The following is a 22034-nucleotide window of genomic DNA, read 5'->3' as shown; positions in this document are numbered from 1 at the left end:
AAATTCACTTTAAATAAAATAAAAGGCTACAATTTGTTCTTTGTACTAACTCCAAGATTTTTTCAAATGATTTCCCTGTGGTTTTCTTTAAGAAAAGGGGAAGAGACCTGAGCTTTCTGTTTACGAGGCTGACAAGCTTTGTCAGCAGAACCTGTGTGTTGTTTGAGTTCTAGATATAGTTCTCAGTTCAGTGTCTCCTGAACGCCTCTGCCAACCTTAGCCATGGATTGCTAAATCAGCCTGAAAGCAAGAGTCCTGAATTCAAATGACCTTAACTCTGAATGAAATCATTTCCTCGTGCTGACTGCATCCTGCGCAGATTCCCTGGAACATGACTCCTTTGCAAGCACGTCACGACTCACCATAGCAGATACCATTCACATTGGCAGCATGACACAGACCATCAAGCCCTTTCCGTAAGGATGAGCCACAGTGACACGGGAGTGGCTGCAGGGTGTTTATTTGACAATCACTGCTGGTAATGCACAATTTAGTTACCCTTCGCTAAGGTCCCCCCTCCCAATTGCTGCTGAATGGTTTGTGCCACTACAACAGCCAGGAATGGGTCCTTGGTGGTTGTTTTTGTTTTTTTTTTTCTAAAAAGCCAGTTTAAGCCTCCAGTCCAGGGAGCGTGTCCAGGTGAAGCCAATGAAGAGACTGCAGGTTCCGTCATAGTATCCACTTCATTGACAGCCCTTGTGAGACTGAAGCCTGAGCCCATCTGTTCAGATGGGCAGAGAGGATCCCAGGGTCTGCGCGCTCCTGTCCCCCACTCAGCACTTGCCCTCTACAGGATGTTCTTTGCAATAGCGTTCAGGGTCCTCACTTGAGCCACATCTGCTACCTTTAGGGAATATTCGGAGACAGAGAGAGAGGATCCCATGGCAACACTGCTGTTTCTGTCAGGAAAACCAACAGGGGACTGATTACTGTCTGGAATGTAGAACAGCTGGACACAGGCCCTAGCCAGGAGACATCAAGGTAACTGCCAAGCTACAGCATTGTCTCCTCTTTTCTCAGCAGCTGGCAGAGGATCTTCCGGTGCCACCGCCGAGTTAACAGAGATGCTAGACAGTAGCAGCAGGAGAAGCGGTATCCCAAGCAGAGGAAAGGGTCCTAGCTCTAGGCCAGAGGCACCAGCATTATGGGAACGAAGTACAGACCTCCTAGACCCATGTCTCACAGAGATGCACCCCCACAGCCCACCACGGCACCAGCATCAGGGCTCATGCTCCCAAGTGCCATTCACATACCTCAGTGCGCTCATGCCAGGAATCATGCTCCCAACAGCTGAACACAGGAGGTTAACGCATCCAAGGGGACCTCATCGTGCACAGGACTCGCGCCCCCAAACGCTGAGCCCAGCTGAATTCATGTGCCCCAGAATACCAGTGCCAGGATTCACACATCTAGCCCCCCCGAAGCACAATTCGCACACCCTGGGGCATCAGCAGGATCAGGGAGTTTTCTCTGTAATTCGCAGACTCACTTTCAGAGCAGCAAATCTGTGGGAGGAACAAGCCAGACTGTAACTCCTCACTGGCTTAGTGCAGAGACAACCTCTTACCTGAACTTCATTCCTGAGTCCCGGGCTGAGCGAGCAGAGCAGTGAAACTCAGATGCACCAGAGCCCTCAAGAATCCTCTGCAGGTTCCTCTCTGTTATACCACCCCCTAGTGGAAAGAATATATTCATACATCACATTTGAGCAGGACAATCCTGAGCATCACCCGGTGACTAGCCCCTAAGACCAGATCCAGCCTGGACAGCAAAGGGAAACAGCACCACAGAGGCACAGGAGGCTGGATGAGGAGCTGCATGGGACCCCTGGCTGATCCAGAGAGTATCCCCAGACCTCACAGAATGCAGCAGTTGTACAGGGCTTCACTGCCCACAGCAGGTAGCGGGAATGGTGGCCTTTACGTTCCCTGGAGGGAGGGAGAGCCACTCCTCGGTGAGGCAGCAGAATGGTTCAAAGCTGAAACATGGATCTTATGCACCTGGGCACGTGCATGAGACTGGGACCCCAGAGCCAGGGACAGATTCAGCCCCCAGTACGTGCACAAAGTTGCAATAGAGTCATTACCTGGCACCACCACAATCCTGCCCTTTGCCTGAAAAGGAGCAGAGTGACAGGTGTTAATGCTCTTGCCCACTCCAGCTTGACACACAGGAGAGACACGGTACTTGCATGCGCCCCACCTATATGCAGCCTATCATGTGGAGGATCTTGGAGTAGCATGAAGAATTCACACTCACACACCTCAGGACATGCCCAGTTATGCAGCTCACAGCATCGTCCCCAAGACACATTAGACCAGAGGTCGGAAACTTTCAGAAGCGGTGTGCCAAGTCTTCATTTATTCACTCTAATTTAAGGTTTTGTGTGCCAGTAATACATTTTTGTGTGCATTGGCGGGGAGGGATAGCTCAGTGGTTTGAGCACTGGCCTGCTAAACCCAGGGTTGTGAGTTCAATCCTTGAGGGGGCCATTTAGGGATCGGGGCAAAAATTGGGGATTGGTCCTGCTTTGAGCAGGGGGTTGAACTAGATGACCTCCTGAGGTCCCTTCCAACCTTGATATTCTATGATTCTAATGTTTTTAGAAGGTCTCTTTCTATAAGTCTGTAATATATAACTAAACTATTGTTGTATATAAAGTAAATAAGGTTTTTAAAATGTTTAAGAAGCTTCATTTAAAATTAAATTAAAATGCAGAGCCCCCTGGACCGGTGGCCAGGACCCGGGCAGTGTGAGTGCCACTGAAAATCAGCTCGCGTGCTGTCTTTGACATGCGTGCCATAGGTTGCCTCCCCCTGCATTAGAGGAAGCCACTGTCCTTGTGATTTTGCCGGACTTTCATTCTTCAGCCTGGTGCCTCCAGTGCGTCTCATGCTGGAAACTCCTCCAGCTCTTCTGAAACTCAGCCCCCTGAGACACTTAGAGGCTGGCTCAAGGACTCTGCCTACTTAACATGCTCCAGCCCAGGAACCTCACAGACTCTGGGACACTGCAGCCACTTCTTTCAAGAGCCCCCTAAACTCCAATAACTTACAAGCCAACCAATAATACCTGTGTGTGTGCATAGCCGTGTATATGCACGTGTGTGTGTCTCCATGGACATGCATGTGTCTACATGCACATATGCATATAAAGTGTGAGTATTGTGTCTGTGTGCATGTGCATACATGCTGTACTATGTTCTCAGACTTAGCCCTTTGTGCTGTTGGAGTTTAGTCTGCCAGACTGCAGATCTCCCTAAACACACCAGCCAGAAAATGAGCAGTTAAGTCATTCAACACCCCAGCTACACTCCGCTCATCAGTCCCCCTTGTCAGCCCCAGCTGTCCCCTGCCTTCTGACACTCCTAGCCCAGAGAGCTCTCTCCTCAACCCCAGAGCACCCCAGCCAGCACCCAATGGTAACATTCATAAACCATCACACTGCGCCGGCCTCTAGTGCCTTCCATCTGACAGTCCCACTGCCGGGCCGGCTCACTCTCTCCGGCGAGGCACTTCGTGATTTTATGTACGTCTCAGACAGAAAAACATGCAGATGAGCCGGACTCATTAAAGCCTCATCTCAGAGCGTCTGTATCCTTGGGATCCTGTCACCATCCCCCCTCATTTCACTCTTCTCGTCCTGCACCTTTCTTACTCCCATTTGTTGCATTTCATCTTAAACAGGATCGTGAGCTTGTGTGTGTGTGTGTTGTTTAGCACAACAGGTCCCAGGCCCTGATGTCCCGGGGGGCCTCCATGTGCTACTGCAATACAAATACGGTGTGAAGGACAACAGACACAGGTGCTGTCACACCAACGGGGAGAGCAAGTTAGAGACAAGGCCCCTCCCCTCCGTGAGGTCACCCCATCTGTAGCCTGTGAGCAAGAGCAGCCCAAGTGGCCTCCCTGTTGGCAGACGCAGGTCTCTGCCAAGTGGGGCCTCACAGCTCAAACTCACAAAGCCCTGATGTGCCCCTGGGGCCAGTGCAAAAGCAGGAGCAGATGGGGAAGGTGCTCCCAGCCAAAGACTTCCCTAGGGGCAGCCCCCACAGAGCAGTGAGTGGTCAGGGTAACTGAGAGCAACAGCAGAGACAGAAGTGGGGGAGGGGGCGCTCACCTGTTCTGTGAGTCTCTTTATTAAGGGTAACCCCTCCAGTGCTGAGCTGTCACAGCCGCTGGTCAGCACCCGCTCGAATCCCAGGGACACCAGGGTCTCCAGGGCCACAAGAGGATCATGGACCATGTCGAAGGCTGAAAGACCAAACAAAGCAGCTCAGAGATGCCATGCTGGCACAAGCTGCAGCACTGAGTCATAGAATCATAGAATATCAGGGTGGGAAGGGACCTCAGGAGGTCACCTAGTCCCACCCCTGCTCAAAGCAGGGCCAATCCCCAACTAAATCATCCCAGCCAGGGCTTTCTCAAGCCTGACCTTAAAAACTTCTAAGGAAGGAGATTCCACCACCTCCCTAGGTAATGCATTCCAGTGTTTCACCACTCCCCTAGTGAAAAAGTTTTTCCTAATATCCAACCTAAACCTCCCCCACTGCAACTGGAGACCATTACTGCTATCACTGAGAACAGTCTAGATCCATCCTCTTTGGAACCCCCTTTCAGCTAGTTGAAAGCAGCTATCAAATCTCCCCTCATTCTTCTCTTCCGCAGACTAAACAATCCCAGTTCCCTCAGCCTCTCCTCATAACTCATGTGTTCCAGTCCCCTAATCATTTTTGTTGCCCTCCGCTGGACTCTTTCCAATTTTTCCACATCCTTCTTGTAGTGTGGGGCCCAAAACTGGACACAGTACTCCAGATGAGGCCTCACCAATGTCGAATAGAGGGGAACGATCATATCCCTTGATCTGCTCGCTAAGCCCCTACTTATACATCCCAAAATGCCATTGGCCTTCTTGACAACAAGGGCACACTGTTGACTCATATCCAGCTTCTCGTCCACTATAACCCCTAGGTCCTTTTCTGCAGAACTGCTGCCTAGCCATTCGGTCCCTAGTCTGTAGCGGTGCATGGGATTCTTCCGTCCTAAGTGCAGGACTCTGCACTTGTCCTTGTTGAACCTCATCAGATTTCTTTTGGCCCAATCCTCTAATTTGTCTAGGTCCCTCTGTATCCTATCCCTACCCTCCAGGGTATCTACCTCTCCTCCCAGTTTAGTGTCATCTGCAAACTTGCTCAGGGTGCAATCCACACCATCCTCCAGATCATTAATGAAGATATTGAAGAAAACCGGTCCCAGGACCGACCCTTGGGGCACTCCACTTGATACCGGCTGCCAACTAGACATGGAGCCGTTGATCACTACCCGTTGAGCCCGACAATCTAGCCAGCTTTCTATCCACCTTACAGTCCATTCATCCAGGCCATACTTCTTTAACTTACTGGCAAGAATACTGTGGGAGACCGTGTCAAAAGCTTTGCTAAAGTCCCACCCATCAGCCAGCTCACCAGCCAAGGGCGGGTGGATATATCCGGGGCCTAGAACCAAAGGCTTCCCTCACAGCTGCCAACCCCTGCACAGAGGCTTGGCATACACAGCCCCCACTCAGGGCAGCAGCACGGCCATAGAGCCTGAGCCCGCACGGCCCCCACTCCCAGGCAGCGGCACGGCTACAGAGCCTGCTGGACCCACAAGGCCATAGAGCCTGGGCCCTCAGAGCCCCGGGCAGGGGCACAGGCATAGAGCCTGGGCCAGCTCCTTCACAGCAGGACAGCACAGAGAACAACTCACCGCGGTGGAAGGTGACTGGCAGGGGACGACAAACAGCTGCAAAGAGAAGAGTTCACATGGTTAGTGCAGGCCTCGCTGTGTGAGGAGAGGATCCTGCATCAGAGTGGGGTCCCTTTCTGTCAAGGTTCCCTCCCCACTCTGAACTCTAGGATACAGATGTGGGGACCGGCATGAAAGACCCCCTAAGCTTATTTCTACCAGCTTAGGTTAAAAACTTCCCCAAGGCACAAATCTCTATTTGTCCTTGGACTGAGGTATGGTGCCACCACCTAGTGATTTAACAAAGAACCAGGGAAAAGGACCACTCGGAGTTCCTATTCCCACAAAATATCCCCCCAAGCCTACACCCCCTTGCCTGGGGAGGCTTGAAAAATAAACAAGGTGAGCACAAACCAGACCCGTGGGTTTGTAGGACACTAAAAACCCCATCAGATTCTTAAAAAACAGAACTTCATTATAAAGAAAAAAAAGTAAAAGAAGCACCTCTGTAAAATCAGGATGGAAGGTAATTTTACAGGGTAATCAGATTCAAAACACAGAGGATTTCCCTCTAGGCAAAACTTAAAAGTTACAAAAACCAGGGATAAACCTCCCTCTAACACAGGGAAAATTCACAAGCTGAAAACAAAAGGTAATCTAACGCACCTTGCCTTATTTACTTACTTTTTTTGTAATATCAGAAATTTGTACAGGATGGTTTATAGAGGAAGGAGTTTTTTGACCTGATGCTTCTCTGCTTTCCCCAAAGAACACACCAACAAAGCCTCCCCTCCCTCCCCCATGTGAAAGTACCTTCTTTCCCCATTGGTCCTTTTGGTCAGGTGCCAACCAGGTTATTTGAGCTTCTTAACCCCTTACAGGTAAGGAGGAATTCTAGGCTACCCTTAGCTGTATGGTTATGACACTTTCTCTTCCTAACTGCTGAAAGAGTGGCCCAAAGACAAGCTCCTGGACCATCTTTGGAGAGCCCAGCAGGGAGCATAGCCACGCTGGAGAGGTGAGATGGCTGTTTCCTCCACCAGCCTTTGGAGAGGCCCAGGCTACCTAGGCTCCAGCACGGGTTTGTATATTTATGGGCCTTTTAAAGTCTCCATGTGTTTTCTGTGAAGCTCCTTGTGTATGGACTGCCCTGCAGCAGTGGGAATGGCTGGGACAGTGGCCCATCCATGCGATGAGCCCTGCAATCCTAAATTCCACTCTCTACTGCATACTGTGCTTTAGACTCATGGAAGACGGGGCTATGCATCACCGAAAGCTTGAATCGGAGAGTAGCACAGGGTGCTCTGCATTGCAATGGCTGAAAGGCCGACCGGATTGCCAGCTTTTGTGTAGCAGACAGAGCCTCAGTCAATGGCCCTGAGAACAGTGATAAACTGGGTTTGTGCCTAGAGTCCCTCTACCACCCAGCCGCACTTGTGGTGTGCATTAAGGAGAAAGGATCAATCCGGTGGGGTTGAGGGCCTGGGAAACCAGGGGAACAACCTGACACTGGCAGGAGTGTTTCCAAGTGTCTAAAGAGAGTACCCAGATACATCGCAGTTCCTCTGTCTGGAACACTGAAAGGAACCACTGTCTCAGGAGGGCATAGCTGAGTCCATATTCCCTCAGATACACACTTCTGCTACCACTGTGAATGACCCAATGATTGCTGGGAACGCGGTGGGTGCTTCTCCCCTGACTGTCCAGACTCTCTCTGGATGACAAATTTTTTGCCCCCAGTTAGTGGGTCTCCAGACCCACCATGGGAGCACAAAATTTTGTTCTGCTTATGAGTAACATCAGCAGCTGCTTTCAAGAGCTGATCTTTACCCTGGCTGTTAGACAGGGATAGTGATGACGCTGCCTACATCACCCTTATCATCTAATTCACACAGAGGGATTCTAGCTCCTTTAAGAGACAGCTTCCTCTGCAGGGACGATTTCTAGGCAGTCAGAAAGGAGTCTGCTCTCCCATCACAGAGGCAGGGAAAGGATCAGGATCAAAGCTATGTGGGAAGCCAGAGAGTTAACCAGTCTGAGCTCTCCCCTGCTTTTCCACCTCTTCCACAGAGCCCTCCACTGAGGACTGCTCCTTCGGACCAGAGCTGGTTATTTTCCTGACGAAGCTCAAGCTGTGTCCTCTGTTGACTATACCAGCCCCTGCAGACAATCCCATGTCACATGTAGTGCAGAGTCCTGGACAGACCCCTCTCCTCTTGCTGCACCTTCTAGGGTGTGTTCGTCTGCAACCCAGGACCCCGAGGATCACAGATCTCAGACAGTCAGGTGCTAGCTTGGCCTCCCTGTGTCTTGGCTACAGCTCACAGATGAGGTGCTGGAGGATCCTTTCCTCCCTTGGCTCAGAAGGGGTTCGGGTCTCCCACAGCCCAGCCGCTCCAGGCAACGCCAGCTCCACCCACTTTCTACATTTTTTCATTTCTCCCCTTTTGGCCTGTTTTTCTCAGCTATTTTGGAAGACAGAAAAATTCAGAGCGAGGTCTGGAACAGCTGGTATGCAGAAGGCCAAGACAAGCACTTCCTGGGTATCTTTACCAAGGTTTCTGAGCCGGCTCTGCTCTCACCCACAAGTAGGAAAGGAAGGTATGGGGGGTGTTTGCTAGCCATAAAATACACCCTGCATGTACCCTGCATGAGCCTCTCCAGGACGGGCTCTAGGCACCAGCAAAGCAAGCACAAGGCAGCACAATTCTAGGGGTGGCATTCCAGCCATCCTTTTTTTTTTTTTGGCTTGGGCAGTTGTGCTCTCGGAGCTTGGGGCAGCAAAAAACCTACAGCCGGTCCTGAGCCTCTCCCTCCCTTACCACATCATCTCGCCCAAGACTGCATTTCAAGCTGGGAACTCCTGGGGGAAGCCGTGCTGCCTGTCTGCAAAGCGCTCACCCACAATGCCGTGGGGTAGATGGCAGCATGAAACCAGGAGAGGCTGGAGTGAGGGGGCCAGACCCCAGCCAGCTATCATTAGCCAGAGCAACCTACATGACATCTTCCAGCACCACCAGGTCAGATAGCACCAAGCTGTCTGCATCAGGCAGAGCTGAACCCCATAACTGGGGGCCTCCTTACCCAGCAGGGCTGTGCAGAGCTCTGTGTCGATGCGCCCGTCCTCAGTCAGGGCCCCAAACACCAGTCCATCGGCTCCATGCAGCTTGGCTAGGCGGATATCAGCCTTCATCACTTCCAACTCCCGGTCGGAGTAGAGGAAATCTCCCCCACGAGGTCGGATCATCACAAACACTGGGACCCGCACACACTGCTTTACCACCTGCAGGAGTCCTGCCGGGACAGACAGAGACAGCTCAGCATGGGGACAAGCAGGGCAGACACCCACCCTTCCCACTACAGAGGCCTCCCAGCCCTCACTTCTGTCCAGCAGGGAGAGCCTCACCTGGGGTTCAGGGATGGGAAGGGACCTTTGACCCCCATTATCCTGGAGCATGGGAGTTAGGCAGGAATCCCTGGGGACAGAGGAGAATGAAGGAGAGCAGGAGTGAAGAGTTAGGTGGATGGAAGTGAGGTGCTGAAGGGATTGGGAGATTGGGATGCAACTTCCATGGCTGGGCCAGCTGAAGAGCTGGGAGGTTCCCTGACAAATCCAGGACATGTGGGACCTGCTCCCTGCACTGAGGCCCTGGAGGGTAGAGAAGCCACTAAACTCCATGGACACTGGCAAAGTTTGGGCCAACTCGACAGGAGGCTTCAGAGAATGCATGAATTGGCTCTTCCTCATGCACCCATGGCCCTGCAGGACTGGCCCTCGTCCCACTGAATGCTTCCCCAGTACGTATTCCATTGGTGCACTTGCAGGGCAGTAGTCCTGATGTCCCTGTATGAGCAAGATGCCCTGGGGCACTCACCCATACTGGGCGTGGTTCCTCCTTCCATCAGGCCAGCACACAGCTCAATCCGACCAGCACCTGGACAAGAGACCGAGTAACAGTCGCTAAGTAAGGAGCACAAACCATCCCTCTAGACTCCTCAGAAGGCCTGGACATGGACCAAGGTAGGGATCTAGGGCTTATGGAATAGGGTCACTGGGAGACAGAAAATTGGGACCTACCGCCTGTAGAGCCAGGACACTAGAACAACAGGCCCCTGCCTTCCCATCAGGATGACAAGCCCGGACACCAGAGCACTGTGCCAAAGGGGAGAGTCACCTGCCCCACTCTCTGCTTCACACCACCTGTGATGGGATCCCTGGGGTGCAGCCTGGGAGTGTGGGATCACTGAGCCCCCCGACTCTCTCCAGACTGGGCTGTCTCTCACAATGCCTTGCTAGTGACCAGCAGCAAACCCCTCCAGGTGCTGTTATCACTCAGCACGACCTCATGTGGAGCCCCACACCCAGCTAGATTGCATAAATGTTCCCAGAGCCACTCATGAATCACACAGAGAAAGGCACTGGCTGAATCCCCCTAGCTCCCAGCACTGTACCTCAGGACTATACCATCTTGCACTGCTCACTTGAGCGGAGCAAATTTCTTAGTTGGTTCACCACTTCATCAATGGAAAGTGGATATACACCAGCCTTTGCAAATCTGAGCAATTTGCCACACACTTCAGGCAAACTCACTGGTAAAGATAAATGGTTAAACAAATTTATTGACTACAAAAGATAGATTTTAAGTAACTATAAGTGTTAGGCAAAAAGTCAGAGTTAGTTACCAAAAGAAATAAAATATAAGCACACAGTCTACACTCTCAACTCTATTAGACTGGGCAACAACTAGACTATGTAGTTTTCCTCACCCCATTGGATATTGCAGTCCTTAATATACAGATTTGTCCTGTAAATCTGGGCCAGTCTCCTCTGTTGGAGTCTTCAGTCTTCTTCTCAGGGTGTGTCTACACTGGCAGAGTGACAGCACCGACAGTTACAGCGCTGCTCAGAGAGCGCTGAAGGGAAATCGCTGTTGTGTGTTCACACTGTCAGCTGCCAGCGCAATAGCATGTTCACCCTTGTGGCACTTGCAGCGGTATTTGGAGAGGTGTACTCTGAGCAGCTATCGCACTGAGCACCTCTTCCTCTTCTGCCGCTAAGAGTTGTGGGAAGGCGGAGGGGGTCACAGGGCATCCTGGGTCCTGTCCCATCCCAATGCCCTGTGATGCATTGCTACGCATCCCAGCAATCCCTGTGCTTCTGTCCACATTTGGTACCATCTTTCAACGGTTTGTATACTGCATGCTCTGCCTCTTCGGTCTGCAGGAATGGATCCCGCACTGTTGACCAATATACTGCTTGCTCTAACATGTCACAAGTGGCAGTGGAGTACAAAGGCAAGAGGAGTGCGACAATGATCGCGACACGAGTCGTAGCTACAACACGAGATTGCTTGTGGCATTCACAGAGGCGCTGACCAAAGTGGAACGCCACTTTTGGGCTCAGGAAACAAGCACTGAGTGGTGGGATCACACTGTCATGCACGTCTGCCATGACAAGCAGTGGCTGCAGAACTTTCGGATGATGAAAGCCACATTCATGGGAGCTCACCTCAGCCCTGCAGTGCAAGGACACGAGAATGAGAGCTACCCTGTCGCTGGAGAAGCATGTGGCGATTGCACTGTGGAAGCTGGCTACTCCAGACTGCTACCGATCGGTCACTAACCAGTTTGGAGTGGGAAAGTTGACCGTTGTTGTCGTGTTGACGGAAGCTTGCAGGGCCACTAATCGCATCCTGCTCCGAAACACCGTGACTCTGGACAACGTGCATCACATTGTGGATGGCTCTGCACAAATGGGCTTCCCTAACTGCTGAGGGGTGATAGATGGCATGCATATTCCAATTCTGGCACCAGACCATCTAGCCACAGAGTATATTAATTGGAAGGGGTATTTCTCAATAGTTCTTCAGGCACCTGTGGGTCACCATGGGCATTTCATAGACATTAACACAGGCTGGTCCGGAAAGGTGCACAATGCATGCATCTTTCGAAACACTGGCCTGTTCAAGAAACTGCAAGCAGGGACTTTCTTCCCTGACCGCAAGATCACCACAGGGGAAGTCGAAATGCCCATTGTGCTCCTGGGAGACCCCGCCTACCCCTTGATGCCATGGCTCATGAAGCCATACACAAGGCACCTTGACAGCAGCAAGGAGCAGCCTGTCAACAACAGGCTGAGCAAGTGCAGAATGGCTGTTGAGTGTGCTTTTGGCCGTTTAAAGGCCTGCTGGCCCTGCCTATATGGGAGGCTGGATCTGGCCGATGACAAAATTCCTATGCTCATAGCAGCATGCTGTACGCTCCATAATATTTGTGAAGGGAAGGGTGAAAGCTTCACTCAGGGCTGGATCGCAGAGGCTCAGTGCCTGGAGGCTGAATTTGAACAGCCCGAGACCAGGGCTAATAGAGGGGCACAGCACGGGGCAATAAGGATCAGGGATGCTTTGGGGCAGCAATTTGAAGCTGTAAGTCACTAATTTGTTGCTATGCTCGGGAGTACAGTGCTTGTAATGCTAGGAGGGGATTGTGATTGGTGCAGATAATGCACTACAGTGTAAGAAAATCGCCTGTTGCCTTGCAGGGCTCTGTTTGCTTTCAATTAATGGAATAAAGATTGCTTTCAAACCCAAACAATTATTTTATTAAAAAACAACGAACGGAGGAGAGAGACAAACAAAAAACACATCAACACTGAGGAGGATGGGGGAAGGGAGGGTCCCAGGAGGAGGTGGGGTCCCGAGACGGTTAAAGGTTTGTGTATGTCCAGTATCATATCCAACCTTCCCCTCTGGAGTACAGTGCAGTGGTACTGTACTTCAGCAGGGCTAAACTGCAGAGGGACAGGTGTTGAGTGCAGTGGGTACTGGGAGTCCGCAGGGCTGAACTGCGATGAGGCAGGAGTGGAATGCAGCAGGTACAGACTGGAGCCAGGAGGTTGAGAAGAGTGTGTTGGAGGTGTTTGGGGGGCTCATGGGAAAGAGTTTTGTGACAGTGGCTGCAGGGGCGGGAGGGTGGGCGCGGAGCTGCTCGGTTTGCAGTGCTAGCAGCGCCAGGAGCCTGTCTGCTTGGCGCTCCATAACGTTTAAGAGCTGCTCTGTGGCTTCGTTCTGGTGCACCATGTTCTCCTTTTGGTCCCTCTTCTCTCTGTCCCACCACTCCTTCAGTTCTTGTTTCTCAGTGGGGGAGTGCATCATGACCTCACGCAGAAAGTCCTCTTTAGTTCTTCGTGGCCGCTTTCTAATTCTTCACAGCCATTCAGCCGGCGATAACAAAAAGGGGGCTGGGCTCCCAAGGTCATATCTGTGAAGCCAAAATGCAGCATTTTACAGAAGCAGTATAGTTTGCAACACACAGACCACTGATTTAAAACACAGCCACTCTTCACATACCTGTCACGAACTGGCTGACCTCAGGCAATCACACATGAGCCACAAGACCCCCAAAATGGTGAGTAACCACAGGGGCAGAGGAAATCAGTGTTCCAGGACCGTACTATACACTGGGCATGTGGCTCTTCGGCACTGTAGGGAGAACATCATAATCATTCCTGTCCCCACATTTTCCACAGGCTGTGTTCATTATGGAAGATCTCGCTGCTGAGGGTGAGCAGGGAATCAAGGGAGGGTCTTCTCCAAGACTGCGGCTTCCATCCTGGCCCTTATGTGGCTTGCCTGTGTGCAACAACGGTTCTCTCCATTCCAATGACGGCAGAGTGGCGTGGGAAATTTACCCTTAATGGGGCAAAAACCAAAGCAGCTCTGCCAAAGAACCTGCAGCAGCGGATTGCCCAGTATCTCCATGAGAGTTTCCTGGAGATCTCTGAGGCAAATTCCCGTGAAGTGAGGGAGTCAATCAACACCCTGTTCCGTCGCTCAGACTAGGCATGCAGTGGTATATGCATCATACAGACACAAGCCTGCGTTCTGCAGCCCTCCTGCCCCCAACAACTCGCTTCAGCAATTCCCAAAATCAAAGCCACTTACCAGGGGCCTCCTCTCCTGTTTGCACTTCGCCAAGCTCTGACAGCTGTGACTGGCTAGCCTCCTCCGGGGTAGAGAAGAGCTCTGGGCTGCATGCATCACTGACCTCCAAGTCGTCCTCTGCCTCTGTGTCCCCCTGCACATCCTCGTCCAAGATTTCCTCCTCCTGGCTCGGTGCACTCTCAACTGGCACGAGCCACCGAAGTATCCACAGTGGCCTTTGCAGTGGAGGTGGGGTCGCCACCAAGTATCGCGTCCAGCTCTTTGTAGAACCAGCAGCTCATGGGCACAGCACCGGAGTGGCGGTTTCCCTTCTGCACCTTGTGGCAGGTGTTCCACAGCTCCTTCACTTTGACCCTGCAGCGTGTCCTGGTCATGGCCTCTTTATCTCATGCATCGTGAAATCTGTTCATAGGTATCACAATTCCTACGGCTGGAGCGCAGCTGGGGCTGGACAGCCTCCTCTCCCCAAATGCTAGTAAGGTCCAGCAGCTCGGCATTGCTCCAAGCGGGGAATCACCTGGTGCGTGGAGCAGGTGTGGTCATCTGGAAAGATGCGCTGAGACCAATGCATGCGCCACCAAGCAAACAGGGAGAGGACTTTCAAAATTCCCAAGGAATTTAAGGGGAGGGGCTGACGGTTGGTCACCTGAGGACAGGGCAGTAGAGTTCAAACTGATGACTAGAGAGGCGAGAACAGGCATTGTGGGACACCTCCCGGAGGCCAATCGCAGTGCTGTAATCGATTAGGGTGTCTTACACTGGCACCACGGTGCTGTACGCTTCTCATCGGGGTGGTTTTTTTACAGCACTGATACTATGCAGTATCTGCACACTAAGTGGCTTGGCAATGTGTACACCTTGGGAGTTACACCACAGAAAGCTGCTTTACTGCGCAGAAACTTGCCAGTGTAGACAAGGCCTCAGTGTCTTTGTTGCTTGCAGTATAGGTGGGGCCAGGAGAAGAGACGAGACATGGGCCTGCTCTGTTCTGTTCCATACCCCAGTCCCATGTGCACACAAGTCCAGGCATGTCTAGGGGGCATTGCTGAGTCTCTCCAGGCAAGGTTGAGCAATTCCCCTGGTGTGGCCTCACGCAGGTGAGTCATTGTATTGTAGCTCCCTTGCTGGACAATGACTGTTGGTGGGTTGACACCCCGCCAGGGCATTAGTTACTTTCCTTGCTGTTGAGCTAAGATCTGGCTGATTCCTCAACTTACAGCATGTTTTACTGACAACTGTACAACACAATTCTCATAACTTCATACACATTAATGATACACATCTCTGGATAAAACATGACTTTCAGCAGATCATAACCTTTCCTGATACCTCACACAGCCTGCTTTATATGCAAGATCACAATTATATATACATGAGGAATATGGGGGTTACAAGGCGCTTCCCCAAGGTACAGAATGTCACACCACCACCTAGCACTGTGCTTGGACCTGGGGTCATTGTCTCTTGGAGATCTTGTATCTAAGTGTTGGGCCAGCCCTGGTTAGCTTGTGAGGGCTGATGCACACATTCACTGACATACCTTAGCTGCAGATTTCTAGTACTAAACATTCATAAATTCTAAGGCCACTCTGACCTTCTGTATCACACAGAAGTTCCCGGAAATAATTTCTGTTTGAACTAGAGCAGAGCTTTAAAAAATCTTGATTTTAAAATGGCCAGTGATGGAGAATGCAGTCTGGATTTGTCTAGCTTCGCCTTCCAGCCATTGGACTGTGACATACCTTTGTCTGCTAGCTTGAAGGGCACATTATTAAATATTTGTTTCCCAAGTAGATACCTCTAGACTGTGATCAAGTCACCCCTTCACCTTCTCTTTGTTAAGCTAAACAGATTCAGCTCCTTGTGTCTGTCACTATCAGGCAGGTTTTCCAATCCTTTAATCATTCTTGTGTCTATTCTCTGAACCATCTCCAATTTATCAACATCCTTCTTGCATTGTGAGCACCGGAACTGGACACACTATCCCTACTGTGGTCATGCTCTATGTCTGCTCCATACAGCTATATTAGACTGTGAGCTCCTTGGGGCAGAAACCGTGTCTTTCTCGATGGTCTGTATAATAAAGCTGAGGCCCCTGAGTGCTCAGCTGATAGCACTGAGAATCCCTCTTTCAGGAGAAGCCTTGGCACCATAGAGGCTGTTGCATTCTACCCCACCAGGTTTTATTACACTGAGGACAGGTCAAGTCCCAGCTGTTCCCCTCTTCCTTACCTCCTCTCTCTGCATTCACAGCAGACTCCACTGAGTCAACACACACTTCCATGAGAAAGCCATCAGCCATTCCTAGGAAGGAAACACAGCAGCAATCAAGGAGGCAGCCAAGTCCAGTCACAGCTTAGGGGCAGGGTTTGCCTCAGGGATCCTCTCAGCTCCAGCCCTGGAAACTGGTCCTCCCCTCTTCAGTATCCTGCCCCACGTGGGGTTTCCAGTTGGCCCAACCCGATCCCTCTCCTGATCTCCTACTGCGTCCTGTCTCCAGACCCTTCTCACATCCACATTTCCCATCTCTTAACACTCTGGTTGGGCTTTGACCAAACATGCCTGCAGCTATTTTTGGTCCCGAATCCCTACTTTGTAATATCAAAGAACATAAACTGAAAGGGACCGCCAGGGCTTCCAAGCCCTGCTCCCCACCATAAGAACATAAGAATGGCCATACTGGCTTAGACCAATGGTCCATCTAGCTCAGTATCCTGTCTTCTGACCCGGTGCTTCAGAGGGAATGAACAGAACAGGGCAATTATCAAGTAAACTATCCCCTCTCGTCTAGTCCCAGCTTCTGCCAGTTGGACGTTTAGGGACACCCAGAGCATGGGGTAGTATCCTTGACCATCTTGGCTAATAGCCAGTGATGGACTTAGCCTCCATGAATTTACATCATTCTTTTTTGAACCCACTTACAGTTGTGGCCTTCACAATATCCCATAGCAATGAATTCCAAACGTTGACTGTGCGTTGTGTGAAGAAATACTTCCTTTTGTTTAAATTTGCTGCCTATTAATTTCATCAGGTGATATCTAGTTCTTGTGTTAGGTGAAGGGGTAAATAACATTCCCTATTCACTTTCTCCACACCAGTCATGATTTTACAGACCACTCTCCTATTCCCCCTTAGTCGTCTCTTTTTTCAGATGAACAGTATCAGTCTTTTTAATCTCTCCTCATACAGAAGCTGTTCCATACCTTTAATCATTTTTTGTTGCCTTTCTCTGTACCCTCTCCAATTCTAATATATCCTTTTTGAGATGAGGCGACTAGAACTGCATGCAGTATTCAAGCTGTGGGCATACCATGGATTTATATAGGGACATGATGATATTTTCTGTATTATCTGTCCCTTTCCTAATGGTTCCTAACATTGTTCGCTTTTTTGACTGCCGCTGCACACTGCGTGGATGTTTTCAGAGAACTATCCACAATGACTCCAAGATCTCTTTCTTGAGAGGTAACAGCTAGTTTAGACCCCATAATTTTATATGTATAGTTGGGATTATGTTTTCTAATGTGCATTACTTTGCACTTATCAACACTGAATTTCATCTGCCATTTTGTTGCCCAGTCACCCGTTTTTGTGAGAACCGTTCATAATTCTTCCCAGTCTGCTTTCGACTTAACTATATTGAGTAGTTTTGTATCATCTGCCAATTTTGCCACCTCACTGTTTACTCCCTTTTCCAGATAATTTATGAACACGTTGAACAGCACTGGTCCCAGTACACATCCTTGGGGGAGTATGCTATTTAGCTGTCTCCATTTTGACAACTGACCTAACCTATCCTTTTGTTTCCTATCTTTTAACCAGTTACTGATCCATGAGAGGACCTTCCCTGCTTACTTTGCTTAAGAGCCTTTGGTGAAGGACCTTGTCAAAGGCTTTCTGAAAATCTAAGTACACTATATTCACTGGATCCCCTTGGTCCACATGCTTGTTGACCCCCTCAAAAGAATTCTAATAGATTGGTGAGACATGATTTCCTTGTGAGTCCTGGGATAAGCGAGCTCCCTTTACCGAGGGGGTGGAACCACAAAGCACAGGCCACAATTGAATTTGGGAACAACAAATGCAAAAATAGGAATGGGAGTGTGGGTGACAGTTTGGACATCAGGACTCCAGATAGGGGCACCAAGCAAAGAACCCCAGACAGTGCCCACTCTTCTTGAAAGGAGTTTAATAGCTCGTCTATACTAGAAAATTAAATCAACCCAGCTATGTCACTCAAGGGTGTGAAAAAGCCACACTCCAGAGTGACTTTGTTAAACTGACCTAAATCCCCATGTAGACAGCACTAGGTCAATGGAAGAATTCTTCTGTTGACCTAGCTGCCGCCTCTTGGGGAGGTAGATTACCTATGTCGATGGGAGAACCCCTCCTGCCGGGATAGGTAATGTCCACATTGAAGCACTGCAGCTGCGCTGCTGTAGCGTTTCAAGTGCAGACAAGCCCCAGGAATCAGCAGACATTACCCTGAGGAACTCTGCTCGGAGACGTGATATGACAAGGGAATGGAAACAGGTCCCACAGTCACAGAACACCTGCCACCGAGCTTTCTCCTGGTCTGGTGGCTGGCCACCTTGGCCAGTGCCACGAGGAGGCTGACGAGGGAGTCTTGCAACTTTGTGGGGTCACGGATGGGGAGTGTGAGAACAAACAAGTGAGGGGAAAAGTGTAGCCAGAACCTCAGTTAACGGTTCTGGAGGAGCTGCAAGAGGGGCTGTAGCCTGACACCCCCTACATAGGTGTGCACCAGGCCTCTGTATCATCTAAAGAATAAGTGCAGCCCCACCTAATCCCTTTGAAAACCCCATCCCCCAATTTGTTCTGGCACAAAAGCGTGAGTCTGGCACCTGGCACCTGGCCCCTGTGCTGCATACCCTGCCTATTCCCTTGCTCCCCTGTGAACAGGTCTCTTCTTTCCCTGCACCTCCTTCAGGCTCCTCTACACAATGCCTCTGGTTCACTTTGTTCCATGCACATGTTGCCCAGCTGTCAGGTTCCTTTCTCCCATGAATATTCCTCAAACCACTCCCATTGGTGAGTCATGACAGTGTTTAGCAGCTCTAGATTTAAAAATTTTATTAAGAGGATGTTAAAATAAAAAGAAAACGGTATAGAGTTTAAGGATAGAAGTTTCTGCTTCTCAGGCAATAACGTACAGATTATCAAGGGTTGCAAAATTCGGTTTAGGATCGAATGGCGTAAGGAATACATAATCTGCAATATCCCCAATTGGGGGGTAAAAGGTTAATGGGTCAAAGTACAGACATTGAGATATGAGGGTATGTTGTTCATATAATGGCTATGTTCAGGTGTGGAGTATAATGACTCGATACGATGATGAGGATGGATTGACCCTCATTTGGTGAGATTTAATGTCCAGTGAGTTTATGGTTCCAGTTCATATGGTCCAATGGAAAAGTCTCTTGGTCCCCTTCTCGTAGTTGATGCACGATGTTGTTCCGGCTCACACCTCCTGGTGCTGTCGGTGGCCGGTGATGTGTTCGATGTAGATGTCCCTGGACCATCGAATGGTGTCCGAGACCATGAGGCGCCGCATGAGCCGTGCGTAGCGTCGACCGATCCCACAGGTCCGCAGCACACGCTCGTTGCAGGGGTCCCAAGTGCCCAGGGCTCCAACAATCAGGGAGTCCATCTGCGTGTCATAGCTCTTTGCTCTCAGGGTGTCGGCCAGGGGGGTGTATTTTTCCAGCTTACGAGCTCAGGCTTCGCAGAAGGCCAGGGTCCTGTTCTCAAAGAAGACCATGACGTCGACAAGAATGATCTTTTTCTGGGCCTTGTCGGTGATGACCATGTCAGGTCGCAGCTGGTTGTCAGTCCCGGGGATGGCGCAGTTCACAGTGACCTCCCCCAGACGCGGTGCAATGGCTTTCACCAGGCGGTTCTGGATGGTGTTGTGGCGCAGCTGCCAGGCTCTGGAGTGGAGCTTGCAGCTGCACAGGACGTGGGGCAGAGTCTCGTTGGAGTAGCTGCACTTCCTGCAACACTTCTCTCGGTTCCCGTGGCAGACGGCTCCGTTTACCGAGACGCAGTTGAGTCGGGCACGGTGGATGAACCGCCAGTTGGCGAAACGGGTGAAGCCGCCCCAGGCGAGGAAGTGGTTGCTGGCATCACACTTGCTGGTCAGTTCAAAGGCTTTACCCTGGGCCGGTTTACGCTTCAGGGTTTCCATGTACAGTGAGTGGATGGCTGCCTTCAGGGTCCTCTCCAGCATGCCCCTGGCGCTTGGGGTGACAATGGTGTTGTCGTCGGACCTGATCTGCGGCACCAGGACTCCCAGATCCTGGCACTCCTCGCACCATTCCCAGCGGCAGCCGATGCGCTTCCCCAGGCGACACATGGCGTTGCGAGCGCGGGACCACAGTGAAGCGATGTCACGCCCGTCCCGTCCGAATTTGCCATCCAGGGATCCACTCAGGAAGGTGGCGATGTCTTGGTTGGAGGGGGCTCTGCCGATCCACTTTCCTTTTGCCTCTTATATAGCAGTGGCCCCCAGTGGAGGCTGCTGGGCTGGTTCCTCCACCTCATTTCCTATAATTTTTACAAGCAACGATGGAGCTGGGGATGTCTGGATATATCACTGGCAGAAAGGTGGCCGCAATAGTGTCAATGCAGATATTTCTTGTGGGACAAATTTTGGTCACCATCGCTCCCCAGCAGGGACCCTGTTCTGGTCCCTGCTTGTCCTCGCCCGGCTGCAGAGAGGACAAGCGGGTCTCCCTCAGCTGTAGAGCCTCCTCTCTCTCTTACCCAAACCGCACCTGAGCTGGTGTCACCAGGAGTCAAGTTCTCAAGAGAACACTCGTGTGCTCTACTGTACAGAAATAAACTGTGTGTGTGCCAGGTTGGAGCATCATGTGACCTAGCTGCCTCTTTGTCAAACATCAGTGATGTGGTGACTACACAACTGCTCTGGACCATTCTGATAGCAGTTGTGCTGATTAAGTATGGGACCACTGCTGAAAAATGATCAGGCCAAGGCCCCCCTGGCTCTGTGACCTATGGAACTTTAAGTAAGTGCAAAAATCTTGGGGATGGGGGTGCATTTGTCCCCCCACCTCCTCAGCCAGTGCCATTACCGCAGTATCATGTGACCTGTCAACTTCCCATAGACTACCAGCAGTTCCCCTGTAAGTTACTGTAGGAATGTTTTTAAATTCATGGAGGATAGGTCCATGAACAGCTATTAGTCAGGAGGGTCAGGGGTGTCTCTAGCCTGTTTGCCAGAAGCTGGGAATGGGCGACAGGGGATGGATCACTGGATGAGTCCCTGTTCTGTCCATTCCCTCTGGGGCACCTGGCCCTGGCCACTGTCAGTCCTCCTGTTCTTTTTGTGGATACTGACTAACACCGGCTGCTACTCTGAAACCTGTCGGAGGGCAGGATACTGGGCTAGATGGCCCCTTGGTCTAACCCAGTCTGCCCGTTCTGATGTTCTTGTTTGGTCATGGGTACTTTGTGGGTCGCTTGGAAATTTCTGGGTTAGGGCACAGGAGAGCAAGGGCAGGAGAGAGACAACTGACCCGCGGGCTGCTGTAAGAGAGCGCAGGCCAGCAGGCCCGGCGTGTCCGCGACCCTGGCAGCCGCACGCTGGGCTCTCAGCGAGCAGAGGGACCGGCCCAGGGGCAGGGGTCCAGACCTAGGAGCGGCTACCCCCACGCTCGCTCCGGGCCGCCCTGGGCGCTCGGCAGCCTGGGCTCACGGCGCCAGCTCGCGCCCCAGGCCCGCTCAGGTAGCGGGCTGCGGCGGCGGCGGGGTGGGGGGGGGCTTCCCTTCAGCCGGGGGCCCCGCTGCGGTACAAGGCGGCCCCGCGGGACCCCGGCCACGGAGCGCCGCGCCGCCGCCCGGCCCGCGGGGAGCCGCAGTGACTCCGCAGCGACTCCGCAGCGCTGCAAGTCCCGTCCACACGCGGCCGCGGCCGGCCCGGTCCCCGCGGCGCCCCGCGGGCTGCCGGCGCGGAGCTGATCCCCGCCCGCCCCAGGCCCGGCTGCGGCTCCGGCCGCCGCCACCTCAGCTCAGCTCCGCCCCGGCCCGGCCACAGCCGACAGCCGACCGCCGCCAGGGTTTCCGGGCCCTGTTTCCGGTACGAGCTCGCCCGCTCACCGGCATTTCCGGCCCCCGAGCCCCGCTTCCGGTCCCGTCGCTCCATGGCCAATTCACCCCCCGCCCTGCCGGCTCCGCCCGCGGCGGAGCTGAGTCGCCCTGGTCATGTGTCCGGAAGGAAGCCCCGCCCCGAATCATGTGGCCCCGCCCCCGGGGATCGGGCCCCGCCCCGGACTCGCGCTCACCTGTTCTCAGGGCGCGCACAGCTCTCCCTCCTCCCTGTCAC

At 51.9% G+C, this 22034-nt stretch overlaps 1 protein-coding gene across 3 annotated transcripts; it reads right to left on the bottom strand.

Moving 5' to 3' along the window:
- Positions 1–443: 443 nt before the first annotated feature.
- Positions 444–22031, bottom strand: CUTC (cutC copper transporter). Of its 3 annotated transcripts, none has more exons than XM_077823388.1 (9): positions 21994–22031; positions 15902–15973; positions 9602–9661; positions 8811–9020; positions 5748–5783; positions 4120–4253; positions 2087–2114; positions 1568–1673; positions 444–899 (listed from the first exon to the last, which is right to left on the bottom strand). In XM_077823388.1, the coding sequence occupies exons 2-9, from the start codon at positions 15969–15971 to the stop codon at positions 788–790; spliced, it is 756 nt and encodes a 251-aa protein (XP_077679514.1). In that variant the 5' UTR covers positions 15972–15973; positions 21994–22031; the 3' UTR covers positions 444–787. The 3 variants fall into 3 exon arrangements, with proteins under 3 accessions (XP_077679514.1, XP_077679513.1, XP_077679515.1); XM_077823387.1 differs by lacking the exon at positions 21994–22031 and adding an exon at positions 21809–21903; XM_077823389.1 differs by lacking the exon at positions 21994–22031 and adding an exon at positions 21229–21573.
- Between the last annotated feature and the right edge of the window lie 3 nt (positions 22032–22034).

Source organism: Eretmochelys imbricata, chromosome 7, assembly GCF_965152235.1.
Source record: "Eretmochelys imbricata isolate rEreImb1 chromosome 7, rEreImb1.hap1, whole genome shotgun sequence".
NCBI lineage: Eukaryota > Metazoa > Chordata > Testudines > Cheloniidae > Eretmochelys > Eretmochelys imbricata.
This window is presented reverse-complemented; position numbering and strand designations above follow the sequence as displayed.

Excerpts from the sequence above, each read along its gene's own strand:
- CUTC (XM_077823387.1), bottom strand. The coding sequence starts at position 21,854 with ATGGAGCGACGGGACCGGAAGCGGGGCTCGGGGGCCGGAAATGCCG. Across the intron at positions 15,974-21,808 it reads CTCGGGGGCCGGAAATGCCG|GAATGGCTGATGGCTTTCTC; the intron begins GTGAGCGGGCGA and ends TTTCCTTCCTAG. Across the intron at positions 4,254-5,747 it reads GCCAGTCACCTTCCACCGCG|CCTTCGACATGGTCCATGAT; the intron begins GTGAGTTGTTCT and ends TTGGTCTTTCAG.